Source organism: Gymnogyps californianus, chromosome 3, assembly GCF_018139145.2.
Source record: "Gymnogyps californianus isolate 813 chromosome 3, ASM1813914v2, whole genome shotgun sequence".
In the NCBI taxonomy this organism is placed as follows: Eukaryota; Metazoa; Chordata; class Aves; order Accipitriformes; family Cathartidae; genus Gymnogyps; species Gymnogyps californianus.
The window spans coordinates 57,131,851-57,155,712 of NC_059473.1; the positions used below are offsets into that span (position 1 = coordinate 57,131,851).

Consider the following 23,862-nt stretch of genomic DNA (forward strand, 5'->3'; position numbering starts at 1 on the left):
GGTCCTAGAAAATTGCTCCCAGGTAAGCCAAAGCAAATAAAGTCTCTTTCCATCACTGGACACCTGGAAGGAGCCAGAAATCAAGGCCATCAGGAACGAAACTGAGCTTTATTTATCTTCTTGTCCCAATTTCCTCATTTTGATGTGATGCAGTTTCATAAATGATGCAAGGAAGCATTTTCTTTCCCCTAATGACCATCTCAGCATTAGTGGTCTGAAGCACAAGAATAATTGAGGCAATCGCAAAATAACATACAAACTCACCACTTAATGTTAATTTTAAAGCAAAAAATAAGAAAGTGATATAAAATAATAACCCAAAAGTCAAGCTATCCACTTCTCATTATTCCCCTTGTCACCTTTTAGTAGTTTTTGTGACAGTCTTACAGAGTATACAAACGGACTATAACTCCTAGCTATTGCACATCACTCTACCAAACTACGTTATTTTAAATAGCCATCTGAATTTTGCAAAGCTTGTCTAAAACAAGGTTTAACTCCCGAATTTTTATGTGTCCCTAACTGCTGAAGTTTAAACAGAGAAAGGGAAAAGTGTGAACAGGTCTTCATTTCTCACTTTGTAGAGGAACTTTATTGAGTTTGAAGTTTTCTTCCAAAGCAATAAAAACTATCAGGCTGTGGGGGTATCAATAACTTTCTCCACACAGTGTCCTGGCTCTGAATGGTTCTATAACTGTGTGAATTCTTTCCAAACTGAATTTTCCTGTGCAATTTTCCTCGTATGGATTAGATAGAAGGGGAAAAAAGTATTTAGCCCAGCCCTGCTTTTGAAAGAATCCCTCACGCCCTAATGTAGAAGTGCAGCAGTGGTACCGTTCTACCAGCTGTTTGGCCACTGCAAGTGTGGATTTAATAAGATACAGAAGCATAAGACTGAAAGGGAACATATCAATAAGCATTTGTAAGTCAATAGCCTCTGTTTCTTAACATGATATATGGATGATGCAGAGCTGGAGCAATCTCTTTCCAGAACAGAAATAAAGTAATAGGTTTAATATACTAATGCTGAGCAGGAGAAGAAAAACCATTCTTTAAAAGAATAAAATGACTCCCCTATCAGTATAGTATATTGAACAAGTACACAGAGGCAGCATAACATTTTTTTTTTCTTCATTTGGAAGACTTTAAAACAAAGTACTGTGGGGAACTGCATGCCAAAAACATCCTCTATCTCTACACTTAATCTGTGTATAGTCACTATAAAGCGCATCTATGCAGTTGTAAAATAAGATGAAATTAAGTTCTTCTGAATTGCTATCTAAGGTAAGTAAAAATATAGGATTGGGAACCTCCAGATATGCTCGGTAAGTTGATGGTCAGACAGTTAGCGGCTGGGACATTATTTCTGTTTTTGAAGAGATGGTGAAAAGAGAATAATTTTCATTTTTAGCCTTTTGACTAAAGTTCCTCTATGGGGAAGACAGATTCACCTCTGAAAAGATATTCCATAAGAATGCAGTCATAAAGTTGATGACTGGCAAGTCCCATTTCTGCTTCTGTTCTTTTATTCATTTCCAGCAATCTTAAATATGAATATTTCAAAAATAATTATAAAAAGAAGATGACAACACAAACTTACAATATAATTCTGAAGAAGTAGTTCCACCGACTCTCGCCTTCCATATTTGATAATCCATGATTTTAACTTTGATTCTGCAAGGACTAAGAGTGACAGTAGACGGTACTTCAGTTCCAGAAACTCCATCTTCAACAGATGGAGCTCAGATGAAGAGACAACAAAATTAAACCTATAAAATGAATCACACTGTAGTAAAATACAGCAATATTCATTTTTGCAGGAGAGACTGAAAGCTTTAGTTACAGTTCAGATATTTTTCTAATCTTTCACCTAATGCAGAGTCTACAAACATTTAATTATGCATGATGATCATTCTGATGACTGCTCTTGAATAGCAAATTAATTAAATTTCTCTTTATTCATAGAAATCATCAGTTTACATCTGTTACTAAGTTTTGCAAAGTCATTTTTCTTTTCTTTTTTCACATGCATCCTGGCTGTTGTTACATAACATTTCTTCCAGGGACAAGTAATAACAGGATCAATGTAAAAAAGTATTCCCTTCCAAAACCCATAGCTTATTTTGATTTTCATCAATCTTTAAAGCATCAGGCTTTTCAGTATATTTTTATGTATATTCTAGGAGGTTTTTCCTTCCAATTTTTTCATGCTTACCCCTGAGAAACATAATTAGACAGTGATTTCTACATGAGCAGATTAAAAAGCAAACAGGTTCCCTTTCATTCACAGAGGGTTTTTACTTCAGATTGAAAGCCTTACCTCTGTGCCATATCCTCTAATTGGTCAGGTGGAACAGGTACTCCGTTAACAGACCTGGCCCCGTGGATCTCATGGAATGCCTTTTTGTGACCATCTATGTTTTTCAGCAGATCCTGATTTGATTTTAAGAAAAAGGGAGAGATTGAGAGAGTGGAGGGGGGGGAGAGAGGCGGGGGGAGAGAGGGGTGGGGGGGGTGGGGAGAGAGAGAGAAGGCTCACAGTAGGCTATCTAACTAATAAGCACAATTTTAAGCCTGCACTGATGACTCAACATAGTTAACTATTTGATCATGCTCTCACATTTGCATGCAAGGTTATGCATACCACAAAAGCATTTACATCAACTTGAACATTTACATAGGGAACCCCCTTATAAGATGCTCTGCTAAAGCTGTGTCTAACAATTATGGAAGATTTTAAAACAGAGGATACACTGCAAAGGTTTAACAAAAGAAGAATTCTTAACTGTATTAAATAATCCCTGAAATGCAGTCTGCGAATACTCTAACATCACAACAGCATAATTTTGCCAAATTTACTCTTTACATCTTTGTAACAAATACTAACCTTTATTAAGTATAGATTCAAATTTTCAGCAACTAATCTACTCCACTATATATAGGCAGAAGATCCATAGCTCCTTATGTAAGTACATATTCAATATTTAGTGAACTTTTCATGCTTTCCGCATCAAAAGATTTCAGCATTGCTCTCTCTATATTACACGAATGAATGCAGAATGTGGTATCCGACCTGTATTCCTGTGATAAGAATTGTACCAGCAAAAACCTTACAGCAGAGCACATTTCAACTGTAACTAAGCAACACCGCTTCAAACGGCTTCCTGGAGATTACATATTAAAATGAATGACTGGCAGTAGTCTTTGAAGAGATATCGTAACAGTAACACGTCAAGTCCCCAGTGGCTGAGAGGACACAGAACAGTGGGTATTTTACTGCATACAGACAGCTCCTGGCACAAAGTGCTCAGAACCCTATTAGCAAAGAAAATCATACAAAGGTCCCCCTTTCTTACCTGAGGGAACAAAATGCCGGCTTGTGTGTTGATCACAGAAGTCTATTTAATCCTATGCACTGAGGAAGGATTTCTCCCCAGTCAACGCCCAGTGTTTGCACAGCAGAAAGTAATGGTAATTCACTGGCTCAGCTTACCAAATGGTCCCACCATCCCCATAAATATGACTATATTTTTATTGATTTCCACTTCAGCCAACACCTTGTTGTGAAGAGAAATGAACTAGGCTTTCTCAGATGCAAGTGATGCACTGATTTTACCATGGCGAAAACTCCAGTGAGGGTATCCTGTGACTAACATACTCTCACATAAAGGAAAGACTTGAAACAAGTATCTCAGCTACCTGCATTTGAGACCTTGCCAGACAAAAGCGGATGCCCCTCATATGCATTGGTAAGTCAAAATAAAACCCAGTAGTTTCATCCAACATCAACTGGAAGCCCGTGAAAACTTTTATATAGTGTTCTCATGAAGTGAAATCCTGCTCTGCAAAACGACCCTCAACAAGCACAGACATTGTCCTTAATTTCTGGATCTTAGTGGCAATATTAACTAAAATAAACTTAAGTGCTTGCCTGATTCCATGAAGGTTTGTCCAAATAAGCTGGTACATTTTGTATTAGCTTCAAAATGGCCATAAGCTGTAAAGTTCACTAAAATAACCCATTGTCAGATGAGACAAAGATACAGAGAAAGTGATGATGTTATCTGAACAAAACCATAAACAAACCCCAACAACCTCCTAGGAAACAAGGACTGAAAAAAATACACTAATGCATTTCTGGTACTATCCAATAGCACATTAGGATTCATTAATGCAAATCTGAGTGACAAAACAAACTCCAGGAACAGATATAATTACACATGCTTCTCTTGAAGCTTTCCCCATCCCACTCCCATGGTAAAACTCCCCTAGCACAGACTAACCTAAATCAAAGTTTATTTGTTGGCATAGAAATCCCTCACCACAGCATTTCTGATGCAAAAACACAGTTTAGGACACACTCTTTTGTGTTTCTTATGAATGTATCAAAAGGAGGTCTACAGTGTTCACATCATAAGAACAAAAAAGTGTTTGACTTGCCTTTTTTAAACAAATGTCAAATCTTATGAATCCTGAAACATTTGATGTTAACAAGAAAGCTAATGAAATTTAGCATTACAAGAGACTAGACCTTGAAAGAAAACAATATCTTCCTCATAGATTTTAATATTGTTTTGGTTAAATTTTATTAGCCACTATTCTAATAAAGAGTAATCAGAAGACCCAACTGATCTTCCAGATAAACTACCATTGTCTGTCACAGCTGCTCCAAGATGACCATGAAACTTTTCAGCTTTTCATTATATGGCATTACTTTTAAATAAAAAAGCCCACCCATATCCTAAACACAAAAAAATAACAAAACTACAATCAAGTTTTAAAATAGTAGTGATAGAGAAAAAAAGCAATATAAAGCAATACAGCCTTACTGCCACAAGTGCAGCCTTTCTCTACACCATCTTTTTCCTTTATCATATTTACTGGTTCAGTTTCTTTTATCATCTCACCAACAATTTCTGTCTATATTTTTCTCATACATATTACGTAAATGCACAGACAAACCTCACAGTTTTGTTTCTAAATGGGAACTTGGACTCAGCAAAGAATAATGGTAAAGTTATTCAAATTCATCTGGAAAAGTTTCTTGTTTACCACAGCAGAGGGAACTTCTCATGCTATTTGTCATCACAACACTATGAAAATTCACTTCATTTTATTTTTTCCCCCAGTGTGTATCACCTGCACTGACTATCAGCACACTTAGTACGTTTGCTCTCTCTTTCCTGTTTCATCTAATAAGTTCGTATGGGTTGAACAATGTACCCAACTTATGAGCTCCCTATGGAATTCTACCCAACAGAAATCCTAGAGTAGGGGAATAATTAAAATATTAATATCTGGTATCTTTCAGATAGAAGAAGCAGGAACATTCAAAAGCAATTTTGAATACTGCTTGTAAGATAAACAGATATCACAGTTCAAGTCATCACTAAAAGACACCTAGCTTTAGCTACCATCAAGACGACACCACCCACAGAAACTAGAAATAATAATCTTTCTTTGTATGGTATGGATCATTTACAGCTTTGGAAACAATGAAGTATAATGCACAGAACGAATGCATGTAGATCTACCTTATGTTGTTCAAGCTTCCGGTGTATTGTATTCGCTGTTTCCTCATGAGCTTGGTGAACAGTTACTTCTTCCCTCAGAGCAGCCTCTGCTCTATAGAGCCAAGCACCTATGGTACCCAAAGGTGCAGGAAGAGATTTATCAAGGTGTACGTGCCAATCAAGTAGCTAGGAAATAAAAGTAAGTGGATTGAACTTCCTTCCTTGCTTAATCATACAAACAAGTATCTTGAGAAGAATCAGACTTTATACTGTAAGACCAAAACCCCACATAATAGAGTATGTTCCAGACATAAACCTAGGTATATTATTTCACATTAGTTCTGAAATCATAGCATTCTCACAGGCAACAAAATCTCTATAAGGATTCATTGATTCATATAGTTCCCTTCCAGAATGGTAATTGAGTTACAGAACTGACCACTTATAAACTGGAACAACTGACAAGCTAAAGATCTGGAATTTCATCAGTTAGTAGGCACAGCAAGGGCTGTGAGACCTTCTTCCACCCAATGTCGTTTATTTCATGCTCTTGCATAAAATCTTTTTACTTCTATTTTGAACATATTTTCTATGTGTAAAGTGCAAATGAGTCTCAAAGGACTGTGGAGTTGAGAATATAGCAGTAAAATGCAGTGTCTTATTGGTAATCCCAGTTATGGGAGTGAAAAAATAATGAAAATTATGTCAAAACTCCAGAATATTTTTAAACAGATCCTCTGTTAAATATATGGCATTAAAAAAAAAATATCCATGAATATACACTGAGTCATAATGATTTAATAACTTCTTATTTGGGACAAACAATATAACTCTCTTGGGATTTTTCATTCAATTATTACAAAAGTACTATCACAAATACTAATATTAATTTATTACTATTGCAGCCAGGTCAAAAATAGCATTAAAGCCTCCTTTATTGATAAAATATTCAGTATTACACAGAAATTTTTTTAGTTATATTAAAAAATGTTATATTAGAATTTCTCAGATAACTAGGAATTTACATTAAAACATTGCATTTCGAAGGGGCATTGTGCATGCTTTTCTGTTTATCAGCAATGTGTTGAACTTGGCTAAGCACTGTTAACACACTTTCAAATAAAGGGAAACCTCAAAGTACAGTCCTTTTTCTTAAAGTTTATATTCTACCTTTGAGCAATATTAAAGATGATAGTGCAGTAAATGTTCTCAAAACAAATGCAAAATAATTCAAGTGCTAGAAACTTGGTCCATTTTTAGGTTCCTAATGCCTAGTAAAATCAATAGCCAACAGGTGTCTAAATGATTTTAAATTCTCATCCTTCATTTCATAAAAAATGTATAACACAATAATTTTCAACTTACCCTGGAAGAAACTCTGTCCCATGCTTGCTTCACCATAGCTTGATCAAGTGATAATTTACCATCTTTCCTTAATGACTGGGTTACAAGTTCAATCTGTTTCCTTTTTACCTCATATTGTACTCTGAAATGCTTAAATGACTGCACAAAGAGAAAACCAAATCAACGTAGTACAGAGTCAAAGAACTAAATTATTCAACATTTATGGAGTACTACAACCTAGGACAATTTTGTACTGATAGAAGTCCCAATCCTTCTCAAAGAGGAGTAGCAGTAAACTTGTATATTTACACTGAAATGCATTTTATTAAAGGTTTTAATAGACTGTACAATCCTCCAGGGAAATACAGGCAGGACTTCTGTATTTCCCTTCAGTTATCAGATGCCTGAACCCTATATGAAAGGAAATAATAATTGATCAGATAAACTAGCAAATGGATTAAATGCTACTTAGGACAGACAGTGACTGCTTTTAGAGAACAGCCGAGCTTCAGGAGAAAATTTAGGTCAAAATTTATATTGCTGATTTAGACATTAACCTTTGAGAGGGGTTAAAAATGAAGCTCTAAGCCCTGTCCTCTCCACCTGTCACCTCAACCAGCCTTCAGTCGTACCTCCCATCTGAGCTATATCACGCAGGATCTGGAAGGACTGTACAGACACATGCGTACTTCTAACTAGGACAGTCCTTCTTCACACTGCTAGAAAAAGCTCTGTGTTAGGCAAACCATCTGTGCACTGTTCTACGTAGCAAAGCTGGAGCTGACACAGTAATTCCTCCACCAATAAAAGGCAAGACAGTTTGTGTCCTTATTTCTTTAAACTACAGTATATTGACTTGCATATACACAGATCGCATAAAATACTGCAGTACATGTTACCCATAATGATGACAATAATGTCTTACCATACAAAATATTCCCTACTGCTTACCTGGTATTTCTCCTGTAAGCTTGTTTCTGCCATCTGTGCTCGGGCTAAGTCTCTTTCAAATTGTTCTGCCCACACTTTTAGGTCTCTCAGCATCAGTCTGTCTTCCTTCTATGATTTAGTATAACCACACACAAAAAACCCATTGCAGCCTATTAGTAGAGGTGTCAGATATAGTCCAGAAATTAACATCTCTCTAGCAAGTCAAGGTCATTAGTTGTAGTGAAAGCCAATGGAACATCTGGGCCCAATTCTCTCATCACTTATCTTCATACAGTCTAACTCAAAAGCACTTTCTCAGTATAAGAGGAGAACAGCATCTAGACATGAGTCTTACAGTGGTGAAATCATGACAGTTTGGGACATTGCAGTGTCAGAGATATTACTTGCAGTTCTTGTCTGATGTTAAATTAACCCAAAGTCCTTTAAATATACCTCAACAGCTAATTTTAGTCTTCCACATATTTGCAGAGTCAATTTTCAGTAACAGTTAATTGAGCTAAGACAGGAGAGGATTTGGCATCTTTTACCACCATTTTATTATCTGGTCTGCTATTGCTGAAAAGTTATTTTCTGAGTGACTTTAGGGCAATCCTTGACATCTAGCTCCACGTTCAGAAGTTGGCAAAATATTTTCGTAGAAAATGTTTTAACAAGGAAAATGAAAAGAAAGAAAGAAAGAAAACCCGGTTGTATTCAGTTTTTCCTTCCATGCCATTTTATGGCTTTGAAGAACAGCATATTTGTTTTACAGTTTTGTTTTAACACTTCAGTCTGTCATGGCACTGTTGCTTTGCAGGGCTGCAAAGAATTCAGTGACCTGGCAGTGAACAGAAAAACACTAACAGGAAATGTCAGGTCTGTGAGCATGTTATATGAGAAGGTTAGCAGACAACAGAAAGTTTTTTTGTGCACTGTGTAAGCAGGCTAATTAAGTAGTATACAAGTGTCTGTCTCAGATTTCCAACCAAGGAACCACATGTGCTGGCTGTTAATCAGAAGCTACTCTTTGAAACCAAAGAAGCCATATTACTGTAAAATTTGTCAAACAGATCTATTACAGCAAACAAATGCAACACCACATCATATGAATTAATCACCTAAAATGAGTGATTAAGTTTCAAGCATTATATGAGAGAAGAAAAACTGGACCATGTGATAAAAAAGAATAGCCACTGACCGTATTTAAGAAACAAAGTACTTTCTTTTAAGAAAAGATCCTAACCTGGGAAAGGAGCCAATTATGGTTCCTTTGTTTGAAAGCTGCCTCAAATATGTAAAATATAACTTCCATTAATAATTTCAAAAGCATAGAGCTATTGCTTCATTTCAGCTGAGGAAAGGACAGGATCCTCATATAGGAAAGAAACCCTTTGGTGTATTTCTACTAATTCTTTTACTGATCCTCTAGTGAAAACAGTGGCAGTTGGTTGGACAGAATTCATACAAGAGATTGTGCAAATATCACAGGTATTATATCTGTTAACTTGCTAGGTAAATTCTTAGCTGGATAGTCGCAGCGAGGTTAACATGATATTAGAGCAGCTGTGCTGGAACCAAGTTCACTATAGCTCACGCTCCTGTCTTCTGACACTCACCAAAAGCTGGTACCTAAGAAACAGTATAGGACACATATGACACTGCCCTGCTCCAGCTATTTGTAATGCTGGGATTTCCTTGACTGCACATAGTGTCCCAAGAAGCCAAAACTCCTAGTGCTTCCAACTTCTCAATATAATTATAACTTAAACTTCTCAACTTAAATATAGAGCAGGAGAATAAAATTCCTGCTCTTCTGGTTTGATGGTTGGCTCTTTGTGTGGAAAAATAACATCAAGATTGTTTGAGATAAACAGCAAAGCAAGGACTACTCCCCTATGAGGAGAAGAATATAAGAAGAGAGAATTCTTAACTCATTCAGCCATCAAAAAAAGAACATTGGTATTAAACGCACTCCATTCATTAGAAGTTACAACTTTAGCAAGACTATTGAGATCTCTATTAGTGTTTAGCTGTCAGCTCCATAAAGGCAATACTAAACTATGCATCTTAACGGATTGAAAGTCCTATAACAATCCTACTAACTGAAACTTTAAGTAAGATATTCTCAAAGTCAGGAGGAGAATAATGTCACATAGTTGTGACGCATAGTGTCACAATGTTGTGTATATTACTTTTAGTTCACACTATAAATTCAGTTTTGTAAAACACTGGCTTTTATTCCTCTATGGCTCATGTTCTCATTGCTGAGAAGCACCTCCTCAAGGTAAGTCTTTGCAAGAGCATCTGTGTGGCTGCAACCGTTCATACAGCAATGTGAGCAAAATAGGTATTTTGCAAGTTTCCTGTCAATACAGCTTAAAAATTTAATAATGGGTAAAACTGGGTCTGACCAAATCTTTTTGAAATAGAATATCACTGAGATCAAGAACACCTCTATGGTACCTGAAGATAAAGAACACAGGAACAGCTGCACCTCTTTTAAATCACACACCATTTCTCTGACATTAAGTGAAAAGATAAAGTTAACAGGTGGCACTAAGTCTTCTGTGATTTTTTTTTTTTTTACTATTTAGTTAGACAAGTTTTTGTTTACTTTGTTTAATTGCAGAAGATGTAGGTGTTTCAGTAACCGCCTAACTGAATGCTGTTAAAGACATTGTGCAACAATGCATGATAAGCATTTCATTTATTTATTCATACATTTTCACAGGTTTCCAGTTCAGTGCATCACTTACCACCTGCAAACTTGGTTCTGTGGTCCTTGGTTGATACAAAAGCATTTTAAAGTCTCAGTTTGGGTAACCGACATAAAAGATTCACTTTCTTAGACACCAAGGCACCTGTCACCAAAACCCCCCAGGTTTAACGAGCTATCATTCTTAGAACAAGACTTTCATTAGTGCCTAGTGGTTCTTACTCTTAGTAAAAAAATATCAAAAGGATAGTCTTACAGATACATAAACTATTTTCTAAAGCCTGCACATCTGAAGTAGCATACAGATCAGAACATAAACCATCAAAGTTATCTAGGACAATTATAACTATTTGTGTTTTCCCAGTATGAGGATCATTGATCTCTGATCACATTTATTTCAGTTTCTCTAAGCCTCTATGACTTATTCTGCATGCTACTTCCAAACAGCATTTTAAAGTGTTAATTTATCCTGACACCATTCTATGAATATTCACTGATTTGCAGAGATGAACAGAACTGGAGCACTCAACTGCCAAAGAACATCAAACAAGGTAACTAGAGAAAAGTGTTTATGAGTTCCAATATGATAAGGGGGTACAATTTAAATTTACAAAGAAAGTTCTTAGCCCAGACTCAAAGTCAAAACATTATTTTATTAACTGATATGCCAGAGTTAATTTGAAAATCACATAATACAGAATACTCTGGTGTTTGAAGAGCTAAAAATACATGTCTGTGTTTCATGAGAAATTTAATTATGGACTGGAAAAGGAGTACTTTGTTGGATTCTCTAATATGTAATTATAAACCAGGTGAACTGTTCAAATTCTCAGGCACAGGCAGGACAGAATTTTCAAATATGAACATCTAAATCTAAAAAAATTAAGTCACCTGTTTTTCAGGGATGTTTAACTATTGTATTGCCTATGTGCTGAGAAAATCAAGTCCCTTTAAAAATGTTTATACATTAATTCAATTAATTATGCCATTCCTTTAGAAAACTCTGGCTTATATATATGTGTTACCGGATGTATATGTGTTAGTGAAACATGTTCACTGACAACAGTATCATAGATACATGGTGAGTGCTGAGCCAAGCGTCATGTTCAGGGATGAGTTATTAGTGACTATCTGTAAAAGTAGGCAGTAAATCACTGGAAGAGCCCAGAAAGTTATTTTTGCAGCTGCTGCTCAGGAAATTCCTCTTATATTGGGGAACTCTGCTGGCATAAAGGTGTTGGAAGTGACAGGATTATCTTCTGAATTACTTGCTCATGAGAGCACAAGGAGAGAAAAACTTTACATCAGAAATACTTTGAAGGAGTGTGCTTCCTCTATAGTTAAATTTATACCAAGAAAAAGAAATTGACTGAGCTTTCATATCTTCACTAGCTTAAGCAGCCATGCACTGGGGCTGTGTAAGGCCAAGAATGTACAAGGTCCCATTAAAGCTGCCCAAACTTACTTGAATGGATTGAGAAGATGGGAATAATTCTGCTATCAGTATTAATCTTCACTTCAACACATATCACTAATTAGATATACATAATATGAGATGAACCCTTGATCATACTTACTTGAAAATAATCTATTGCTTATATATTAAAAACAAAAAAATACCCACACAAAAATGAGTGTGGAACCAAGGTAATTAATTGGATCACGTCAAACTATAAACACTATTGACTGATTGCAGTGACACCTGTTATTTGTTTCATAATATATTCACTTCTGCAGTCTTCCAGTTTCACCTCTGAATGTTCATTTCAAATACTCCATGTTAGATTTCTGAACTTCTCTCAATTAATACTAGAAAATTGTAAGTTTCTAAATGTCCAAGATGATTAAAAAAGTATATTTTTAAGAACATCATAATTCATGTGAACAAAAGGAGCAGTGCATATCATGCAATTACACATGAATGCTCTCTCCTTCCAACCCACAGTCCACATACATCACTTACACAATCATATATACAATCTAGTATCTACTCTATAAACCTAAAGACATACAAAAATATCCATCTAAAATGAGATTAGATGAGCAGAAACATCGATCTATAATCCATTTTTTCATGTTTATATCTATACTTAAGAAAACCAAAAGCATAGTCTGAGATTTATTATAGGAAAGTTGACTCACTTTTCTATAATATTTCTGTGAAATTATTTGCAAAACTAAGCATTAGGCTGTTAGGATCAGCTCATGTAAGAAAGTAGACTTAGACTCATTATATTCATCTATTTGCTTTTTTGGAAAGATTAACGTAAGGCTAGCAAACCAATGTACATAAAAACACCCGAAATCTAAAGTCAAATAAGTGCAGGATAAAAACAGGTAACAAGCATGAAAGGTCCAATTCAAGCAATTATTCTGGAGCATATTACCCTTACCTTAAATTTCATAAAAGAAATCACAAAAGTTGGGATTGCTTGAAGTTCCTAGCAATATGAAACAAATGGGAAAACAAGAAGAAGAAGGAAAAAAAAAAAAAGAAGCAAACAAAATAAAGCAAAGCAGGCAGAATTCCAGAGAGAACAATAGAAGAGCCACATGTGTAAGCATACAAGATGTACTTAAAATATCAAGTTCATGTGTCTGTATCATATCTAGTGAAGTAGTTTTCATATTAGATCTGATTTCCAGATTACTAGTCACTACATGATTTATTTTATCTGGAAAAATAGTTACTTACCTTAGAGTAACTGTGATTCTTTGAGATGTGTTGACTACACAAGTTCACATATGTGCATAGCTGGTCCATGCATGAGATATTAGATCCCTTTTAATTCTGGAAATGCACATGCAAACAGCTTTTCCCTCTGACCACAAATAAGGGATAGGCTTCAATCTTTAATCCACTTCTTCCAGTGCAAATTCCTTACAAACTGAGCATTGAATCAGGAGGGAAGATGAATAGGAATTTGTGTGGACAACACATCTTGAGGAAACACAGTGGCAGCTGAGTTGGCTGGAGGACAGGGGGAGAAGGCTACAAATCCTCGCCCCCCTCCCCCCCCCCCCATCAAAAACCACCCAGATACACTCCACTCTGAAGCAGGATTCTTCTAACTAAATGTAGGCATCTGCAACTGAGATAGATAGTCACTCTTTCAGTTCTTTTTGACAGATGGAAAAAAAAACAGTTGCATCTAGCATCTACTGCCCAACTCATCTCATTCTACAGCAGGCACTTAACACAGGTCAGATGGAATACACCCTAGAAGTGCTTAATTTTGGAAAACAAGAAATTAAGAGTACCCCAGGAGTTTAAAGGATAAGAGTCTTGCAAGGTTATCTCTCCCAGGTACCTAGATTCTACCATTCTGTGATACGTATTTCCTTATACTAGACTTTAGGGGGAAGAGAAAAAGGCTAAGAATAGGGGGATTATACCAGTCACAAAAATTTCTTTTTAATTCTTACTGGTCTGGATTTCTTTTTAATCAACTTCCAACACCATTTTATCTATCATTACCTAAGGGAAGGATTCATCTGAGTCAGTTTTAACTCTGTTGAAATGCTATGCAACATGAACTTCCAGAAGACAGTTTATTTAGGACACCATCTTAAGAAAGATGCCATCTGGAAGTGTGTCTCTCGCTGATTACAGGTGGAGTGTAAGTACCTAGCTTTTAGATTCTTAAAGATGGATGTCTCCTGTCCTACATAAGTAAACTAACCAAATAATGCAAAATTCCTAAGGAAAGCTTTATGATGGACATGGATACTCCAGGTCAGTAAGAGGGAAGGAAGAGGTAATAGATGCTGTTCTATCTTGCACTGTCAGCTATGGTGATCACAAGGGCATCCAATTCACTTGCATGGTTTCCACAAAACACAAAAGGGCTATTTTAAAATGAACCGATCTTACATGTTTGGTCTGATCTTGCATATGTTTGTACACCTAGAACAGAACCTGTGGACAACACTTCTTGAAAAAGAACAAATGACTTTTCAATCTAAATGGATTATATAGTCACACAAATATCTCCTATCTGATTCACTGCCAACTCTGTGTACTGAGAAAAGAAGTACTCTCTCCTTTACATATTTTCCAGTCAATTAATTTAGCAAGGTGAATATCAGAATAACCATGGGCGCAGAAAGGGGTTAAAAAAAGGTACTTAAATGGCTTGTGTGGTCAAGAAAGTCAGTTGCCATACTATGATTCCAAGCAATTACTTCTATCAAAAAAGATTTCCCATAAATTTGCAAAGTGATAAGTTCATGAATGTTTCCTTAAGTACTAAAGAAAATAGTTCTTGCTCTTATAAACAGAATCCACTTTTCTATTTTTTAAAGGAATTTAAATCTCCATTCTTGTATGATGCCATTTAGAAAAGAGCATTCCTCTTGCATTGCAAGAAGACCTCTACTGTCACTATTTCATTAAAAAACCCCCTTAAACGTATCAACTATGCTCTTAAATATTACCACAGAATTGCAGAATCACAGAATGGTTGAGGTTGGAAGGGACCTCTGGAGGTCATCTGGTCCAAACCCCCAGCTCAAACAGGGACACCTACAGCCAGTTGCCCAGGATCATGTCCAGATGGCTTTTGAATACCTCCAAGGACGGAGACACTTCTCTGGGCAACCTGTACCAGTGCTCAGTCACCCTCACAGTGAAAAAGCATTTCCTGATGTTCAGAGGGAACCTCCTGTGTTTCAGTTTGTGCCCACTGCCTCTGGTGCTGTCACTGGGCACCACTGAGAAGAGCCTGGCTCTGTCCTCTTTGGACCTTTCCTTCAGGTATTTATACATATTGATAAGATCCCCCTGAGCCTTCTCTTCTCCAGGCGGAATGGTCCCAGCTCTCTCAGCCTCTCCTCATAGGAGAGATTCTCCAGTCCCTTCATCATCCTTGCGGTCCTTTGTTAGACTCTCTCCAATATGTCTATGTCTCTCTTGTACTGAGGAGCCCAGAACTGGACACAGTGCTCCAAGTATGTCCTCACCAGCTGGCAACCTCCCTTGAGCTGCTGGCAACACTATCAATTTGGATCTGCTGTTGTGATAGCCTTACTTAACCTGGTGATTTAAGTGATCCTTTGCCTAATTTTCACCAACCCATACACAATTAAGAATTTGGGCTAAAAGATGTGAAAACACTCGGTGAAAAAAACTCCACAAGATATTTGATTACAAAACATTCGATTAAGATTTTTTTTTCAATTTTCCCTTCAAATACTGTATAAATATGGAATGCAATACTTATGTCTGTGTATTTTTAAATGGCATTGTTGGATTTTCAGCACTAGAATCTCCCCATAAGTATCATGTAATATGAATGACACTCTTATTTTGCCAAGGATTATCTGGATATCTTGTTTCATCTAGGTATCCTGCAGTCAACAGGATCAACTGCATTAACTGCTGGTTTCTTTCTCCCTCCCCTCCAGAACTGTGTAAACTACAGTCCTAACATTTGTTGGAATTTGTATATGATAGTCTGCCAAATCTATCATTATAATTTTCTTGAGAACAGATCAAATATCTTAAAATGTAAGTTTTGAGTATGAGAAATTTGATTAGCTGTTGACAGATTCTCCTTGAAAAGTCATAAGTAAAGCAGCCGAGTACAAAATAAGCTTCTCTCTGTGATATATGACAGTAATACAAAAGTTTATAGTAATAAAAGACCAAAGTGTGCCAAAAGTTTAGCCATTTGAGAGCTTATATCTATCCAGTTCCAAAGAGATGAAAGCATTGTGCTGTTTTTTCTATGTATTTCACTGCTTCAGGGCCAGTGACTACTTGGGGTCCTGGACTTTTTGTGCATTGCTTAGTGGCCTGGATCCATCCAGATCTCTTTCCCATCAATCTACCACATGCCATGGGGTCATCATTTTGTACCATGACCAGAGGTGAGGGAATTGGAAGTTACGGTGGACAGGACTAGGGAGCGAGGTATAGAGTGGACATAGGTGCATGATAGGGATGAGAATTTCTCCAGAGACGGATTAGCAGAATTTGTGTCAGAAAAAATTGAGGGCCCCATTCCTCTTCTTTACTGGAGACTCCACTGGAGAAGTGGAGTTTGTCTCAAACTGCCAGGCACTCCAGCAGTGGTGTGAGAAGGAATATAGTTCTTCCTCAAGGAAATGCAGAATGATGACATTAGAAATTTAGTGCAATGTCAAACTCTTACTTTCTTCTCAAAGTCTGGGAGTTACTGATTTCTGCAGTGTGACATGCAGGGGACCAGTACTTCTACCAAAATTCACCTGGAGTGCTACTGGAATATATTAGCAATACCTAGGAAGAGGAAGTGGTCTTGAGCTAAGCGTGTCAAACTGATGAATTTGTGTTGTTTCACTTCCCAGTAATTCACTGGGAATTCTGGAGGCAACTCAGTAGTTTCCCTTTCACAGCTCATGTACTACCGTCTCTGTGGGTATAGCCAGAGGCAGGCAGAGTGTGGAGTGGCCAAGTCCTGCATCCTCCTGCATTGTCTCTGCATAAAGCTCAGGAGAAGGTAGTGAGGCTGTTCCTCAAAATCCAACCCCAGCACAGGCAGCAGACCTGGCCAAGGCTGTTGGCAGCAGAAACTGCATTGTGTGCCATGGTATGGAGATGATGGGACTGCCTTAGCCTGCCACAGGCCACAGCATGAGGCTTCAGTGCTCACTCCCTCTGCTTCAGCAGCCCCATCGCTCAGTGGGATGCTGTGGCATCGGTACATGTATGTCCTCAGACCAATGTTGCAGCAAGGAAAAAGAAAAATTCCAGTGCCTGAGCACTGGAATTGGACAGCAAAGCTACAGCTGCCTTAGGCACACATAGCCATAAGGAAGGAGATTCACTCCTTTCAAAGCTCTTCTATAGGTCTGTAGGGAATGCAAAGAAACACAGAGAAAAGTGCTTCCTCTTTCTCTCTTGCTGGGACTGAGCAGATTGTCTCAGCAGTGTTTCCTGTGTTTGCCATGAAGAAAGCAAATGATCAGGACTAGGAAGTGAGTCATGATCACTTGGCATCACTGACTATAGCCACTCTAGTGCAAAGCCAATGCACTAGAGCATACACAAAACAAAAAAACAAGAAAAAAAAATGACTGAAAATAATCCCTTAGAGTGAATAGTCAAACATCACTGTGCAATAGAAAGAAACCTGTGTCAAAATTGTAACTGCCTCCCGAGTCTAAAAGCCCAAAGACTATACCTAAGCGATATCTTGGAGTATTCTTGTTCTTATCCAGAAACCCAGTGTGATAGAAACAGAAGTGACGCATTACTTCAGGTAACAAATTATTGCAATAATCTCATTGGTGTTATACTTGAAAACCTCTTAGGGAACTTTAGGATCCATTGGTTTGCTACTATCTACAATAACTGTTTGTGTTCTTTTTGGCTCCTACTGCTGAAAATAGGAAAATCTCTGCAAGATCACTATTCTATTTTCTCCATCTACTAGTAAACATCTGCAACACTGGTTCCTTTATTCTCAGCTAGTCTTTCCCAGTTTTCTTATTGTGCTTGCTTTTCGCTTGAACTGCTCATTAAAAGGAAACGTAATAAACTATAAGAAAGCTATAAAATATATTTATAAAGCCCCCCTCATGATAAACTGATTCGTATAGTTATGCAAGAGAAACTTACATCATTCTCCTGCACATCAGTCACTGTATGATGCGGATCAGGATAGTACTTCAAAAACTGGGCTACATAGGTCATGACAGACTTTTCATCTGGCTTGTCAACATCCACATCTAGACAAGTATAGAACACTGTAAATTAATTTTTAGCTGAATGGCACAAAATGCTGCTTAAATGTCTAAACACTATGAATTAGCACATCTGATTTAACTCATGCAAGCAGTTCAAACTTTTTTCAACAATGCATTAGGTACCTTCTGGATCAAGGAGCCTTGGAATTCCTAGTTCCGCTTCTGCAAGAGTGAAGGCTTCTTCCAGGTTTTCTCTATTTGACCTTCCCCTCACTTTCTCCATGTCCACTAAATCTGGGCGGATAGCATGAATAACGGAATGAAATGCAACACCACTCCTCCAACTTTGTCCAAAATCTTTTATTTCAATTCCAACTTGCCTAAAGAATATGAAAGGAAAAAAAAAGTGACTTGCAACAACATCAGGACTAGACGAAATAGGGGAGGAGATAGGATGCTCCACCCAGTGGCTACCCATCATTAAACCTAAACCACTTGTTCCTGCAATGCTAATCAGGTTGACTACAGCTCCATCCATCCACTGCATAAATTCATTTCTGCCTATGAAGATCCAAAAGTTTTTTGTCATATACATACTGTATTTGTCTCCAGTGGGCTTGCTAGTGGCAACAAGCCAATGGTATTTTGAACAAATGAAATGTACCAAGGTTCTCAAGGTTCTTGTACGACACACATAGAGTCTGTGGATGTATGCAGCTCCGTTCACTGTTCTCTCCCTCACTATAAAGCACTTCGTATCTCCCTCCGTTATAACTACTGCAGTTCAGTTAGGTACATCAGTATCATACAAAAAAAAAAAAAAGACTGTATTAATCTGTTTTCTTTTAAAATGAAAGCATGAACAGTGACATCACTGCTGTTCAGGTGAAAATGTAACACACAAATTTCTTCATATTCTTACCAAAAGCATGAGTGATACTATAATTTCATACACCCAGAACACTTATGCATCCATTAAATAAACACAAATGATCAAGAAATAGCAATATACAACGAGAAAGTAATCAGAACTGAATCACACTTCTGATTGCTGCTTTTAAAAGTAATTCTGAAAGGTATGGTGGTCCACAGACTGCAAGTCTGTTTTTTACTTTGTCTGAGCATGCAAACTTCTTTGAGGATACACTTCTTAGACACTAAGGTAGTCTTGCCATTGGGAGATTCACAGCAACAGTAACTCTGAATGAAGGCTTCATTCAAAGCTCACTGTAATCAGTGAAACACTTTCACTGACTTTAATGAGCTAGCCCTTGCAAATTACAATGTGAAGCAGGTCTAGGCAAAGTGTACCATCCTTCCTCTAGGCTTCTTTGAAAACATTTCACCTACTCTTCCCAACAATGTTGACAGTTTCATTTATGAACCTCTTTGTATTTTGTTTGTTTACATGTCTGGAAATTGCAGCTGACCACTTTCAATTGCCTGTCTCTTACTAACAACAGTGCAATGGGAAGAATGCCAAATTAGACTGTACTGCACTATAAATTACTGTATTCTACCTATTTATTGGAGAACTGGAGAAAGTCTGTATCTTTACAATTATATTTCTTTTCTCTGAGGCACCGTTCCATAACTGGCCATTTCTCCTCCACATTTTGCACATGACTGATCTCTTTAAATAGCAGTGATTCCTTAATTTGAACAAATAAATTTATTTTACTCTTTTACATCTTTGATTTTTATTTTCTTATTGTGGAAGCCATCAAACTACTATTGTATCTTTGACCTAATTTATGCTTGTTTTTAAGCCTTTTTGGAAGCAGAGCAAACATGGGATAATTATACCAAATAAAGGAGAAGATTCTTAGGTTAACAGGAGATAGCAAGAAATAACTCCACAATAACTTGGATTAAAAAGAATGAAAATTCAGGGCAATTTTTGTAGTAATATGTCCCTTGTATCACAAAACTGCAGAAGGATATTCATAATTTTTCATCACCTGCCTTTCAACAGCAAGTGCCAGAATTTAGTGCTCCTACAAGCTCTGTTACTGAGGAATGCTAAGTCAGTGTGGGACTTGCATTGTCACGAGTGTTTTGGCAGCAAGACTAATACATTGTCATTCAGACATCTAATTCCCCTTTCAGTTCCTCATTCTGTCAAAGATAATCCCATTCATTATTCAGAAACTATAAAATATGGTTGCTTGTAAAATTAATGGAAATCGTTATTTATTACTTGCTTGTTGTATGGTGGTAACATTTAGGAGGCTCAGTTGTCAAAAAGAGTATGATCACAGGGAGGTGCTATATAAATAGAGAGCAAAAGGACAATCCCTGACTGAGGGAGTTTAGAATCTGAAGAAAAAGTTTGCACTTAAGATGTAAATTCAGTTCATTTGTAGGTTACTTACTTTGCTGCTGTGTACTGTATCCATTTTAACAAAGCCTTCCTGGCACTTCCTTGGACCTTGGTTACCACCTTCCGTTTGCTTGGAGGACTCGCAGTTTCTGAACTGACAACACTCTCCACAGAAGAAGCACTGCTAGACAACGACTGCAGCTGTGGGAGGTTGCTGGTAAGCTCTTCAATCTGTGGAGAAAAAATGTTAATGGACTGTTTGTAGATAATCTTCTTAATTCTCACCAGTTTCTTACAACTGACAAAATAAAATTGGGCAGAAGCTATGATCAACATGCTGTGTTTTATTTAACTGTACATTAAAGTAGCTTCAAAAATGCTAATGTATATGCCCAAATGATGGTCTTAATTTCAGAAGTACAAGACATCTAGCAATCATTCACTTTCTTGATACCCTACAGCTAGAACAACATGCAAAGTGTGTCATGTTATCTATGATGACACGTTACCATTGAAATAGGAGACAACGGCTTACATTTAGCTTGAATTCAAATTATAAAACAATCCACTATTTTCAGAGGAGGCTCGTTCAATTAAAGAACGGAAGTGACCTCAATGATCTCATCTGGATAGTCCTTTATTTACAATTGTACTGTTTTGGCACAAATTCAACTGCAGTTTTGCTTAGAGGTACCTTGTGAAGGAATAGTGAATGTACTGCAGGCAAAGCACATTAGTAGTGCTTGCTGAGGGTGTATGACAGTTATTCACATCATGCCTTTCATCAAATGAAAATCATTGACTTGACTCTTTTAAGAACATTAAGTTGACTAACAATTTGGTTCTTTAACATGAAAAAATTATATGCAAAGGATGTTGCAAGATTGACTATGCTGTCTACTTAAAAAACAAAGCTTTGTCGCATCACAGAATGAGTCTGCCACGAGAACCACAGCTCTCATGCATTTCTGCTTTCATGTTAAAATCATGTATCTGCCTGTGACAACTAATGAAAAGCTCAAAAAATGACCCAAGTAAAACTGATGTAGAGAACTAGAGTCTCAGTAACTGAGAAGAGTAATTTTCCCCGTTCATCTCAATAAGCTATACATTAAAATAAAAATGTTAATATCATTCTGGCTAACTCTTCTTCTGAGGAGATCTGAACCATTGAGGCGTCGCACTGGTTGGTGCTTAGGAGAACAGCATCCCTGAGACATGAAAGCTACATCACAAGAGAGCTAAAGCCAAAGAACTCCATAAAGAAGAGGAACAAAATCAGTTGGTTTTTGAATTGTTGAGCAGTGACTCATTTTGTTAACCCATATGGACAGGATTTAGAAAACCATTTTTCCCTCCCACCTAACTTCAACAGAATGCAAATGATTTCTCCTCTACAAATTCAAATCCCTCTCTGTCTACACCATTCACAGCTAAATTTTGTCCTTGTAAATTTCTGCATCTCCCAGTGAAATCAGCGTGTTACATGTATTGTTTGAAAATAATTAGTCTGACATCAAGTGCACTGGAATTAGACATACAGCACAATCACCACTGAGGTTGTTAAAGGTACTTCTAACAAGAATCCACAATTCTATTCTTTTCTTTTGTTGCTCTCTTTTTGTATTTTTCAGAGATCGTGGAAGAATATGTTCCAGTGATGAAGGAACTCCATTCTAAGCTCAGACCAATCTATTCCAAAGACAAGTATCTAATTTTACTCAATGTGAAGCACTCCTACCATCAACTGTTGCTGTATTCAGGATCAGATCCTCAGCTAACTATAAAGTGACTTAACTATGGTGAAAGACTGGAATGACACTAGTTCATACGAAATGATGATCTGAACCATTATTTGAGCAAGCTACACTGAAGTACAAAAAATGTAGTACCTGAAAATACAAAATTATGGTCCACACCAAGCCAAGCACAATAGAAGGCCTGCCATCAGCAATATCAGTTGAGTTTATGTTCACAAGCTTAATCTATATAGGAGAGAAAACATGTTATTACCACAGACAAGGAACGATAACAATTATGAAACGCATTTCAAATCGGTTTTATATTTTAAATGCATTTTTACAATCAAATAACAAGTTTCTTAATTAAAAAAATCATTGAATGGTGCAATTTCACTTTTTAGATGTAGCTATAGGTAATGAAGGATTTTTAAGACCATTGCATGCTATTATTTGTAGAAAAAATACTTAATTTCAAGCAGAAAGAACAATAAAAATTACATAGAATAATTGCACAAACCGGAGATCCTCTGTATATGGACTAGCATGAAAAACAAAGGGAAAAAGATGATACAAAAATAAGTTTTAAATGGTTAATTATTAGGTAAATACATTAATTTAATTTTATAATGCAAAGAAAGCACATTTTTGGCACATCTTACAAAACAATTGATAAGGAAAGCAAATTAAATACTCCATAACAGATTTTAAATTATGCAGGGGTTTCTTGCTATAGTTCTAATAGATTTGGAATGGCAAGAGAAAAGTGAGTTTAAGAATAAACAAGAAAAGGAAAAGGCGGGGAGAAAGCATAAAAGAAAGATATGGGAAAAAAGAATGCCATAGTTCTCCAGTAGAGAGCCTTTTTTTGTAAAGGATGTTACCACCACTGATTAAAGCTCCCTTGCAAGACAAACCTGACTACAATTCTTTTGAAATAAGAAAAGAGCTGGAAAAAATGAGTTATCCGAGGTCACATGTCCAAGTTTTTTTCTACAGAAACAGGAACAGACTCCGTGACTCCCAAATGCTAATCTGTAGTCTGAATAAAGTATCACCCTAAAATAAGCTCTTAAAGTAAAAGGCAGTAAAGGAAAAAAGGCAGGGGGATAAAGAGTATATTATAAAGAAATTAACAGGTAGATAATGTTCACGGAAATGGAATAAAACCGGTAGTATTGGAAAATTAGCTAATATGTTAATACTTATTTCCTCAGCAAAACTAAGAGTCTGCCATCAATCATGATATAAATATGAAGGGCTGCTAAAGTGTTCATGCACTGCAAGCTTGTTCATGGACAAAGGTTATGGAAAAACCTTGGAGAATAGGTTAAAAGCAGGAGAATGACTTTAGGTGATGTCATTTGTCTCCTCAAAACAGGGAAAAGACTGCAGTTCTCTGAATCAGAAGCTGGAAACCCACTAGATAATGTCAAGAGCAAAAAAAAAAAAATGTTGTTCAAGGCTGTGAAGCTCTTTTCAGAATTTAAAACTCCACAGGCTGCTTGGGAAGAGGCAGAGGAGAAATCCCCACAGGTTATATTTCCAATCCTCTCCATCAAGAAATCTGACAAAACTCTGGGAAAATTGACATTATTTGCTTCTCTACCAGTCAATAAGGAAAAT

General features: G+C 36.8%; 1 protein-coding gene across 1 annotated transcript in view; it reads right to left on the reverse strand.

Moving 5' to 3' along the window:
* Positions 1 to 23,862, reverse strand: part of SYNE1 (spectrin repeat containing nuclear envelope protein 1) — a 261,240-nt gene that overhangs the window by 224,302 nt on the left and 13,076 nt on the right. The window contains 10 exon segments of the mRNA XM_050895131.1: positions 1,601 to 1,769; positions 2,321 to 2,433; positions 5,535 to 5,699; positions 6,879 to 7,016; positions 7,809 to 7,916; positions 12,897 to 12,944; positions 18,107 to 18,216; positions 18,358 to 18,554; positions 20,550 to 20,728; positions 22,390 to 22,482. Coding sequence (XP_050751088.1) covers positions 1,601 to 1,769; positions 2,321 to 2,433; positions 5,535 to 5,699; positions 6,879 to 7,016; positions 7,809 to 7,916; positions 12,897 to 12,944; positions 18,107 to 18,216; positions 18,358 to 18,554; positions 20,550 to 20,728; positions 22,390 to 22,482 — 1,320 coding nt within the window.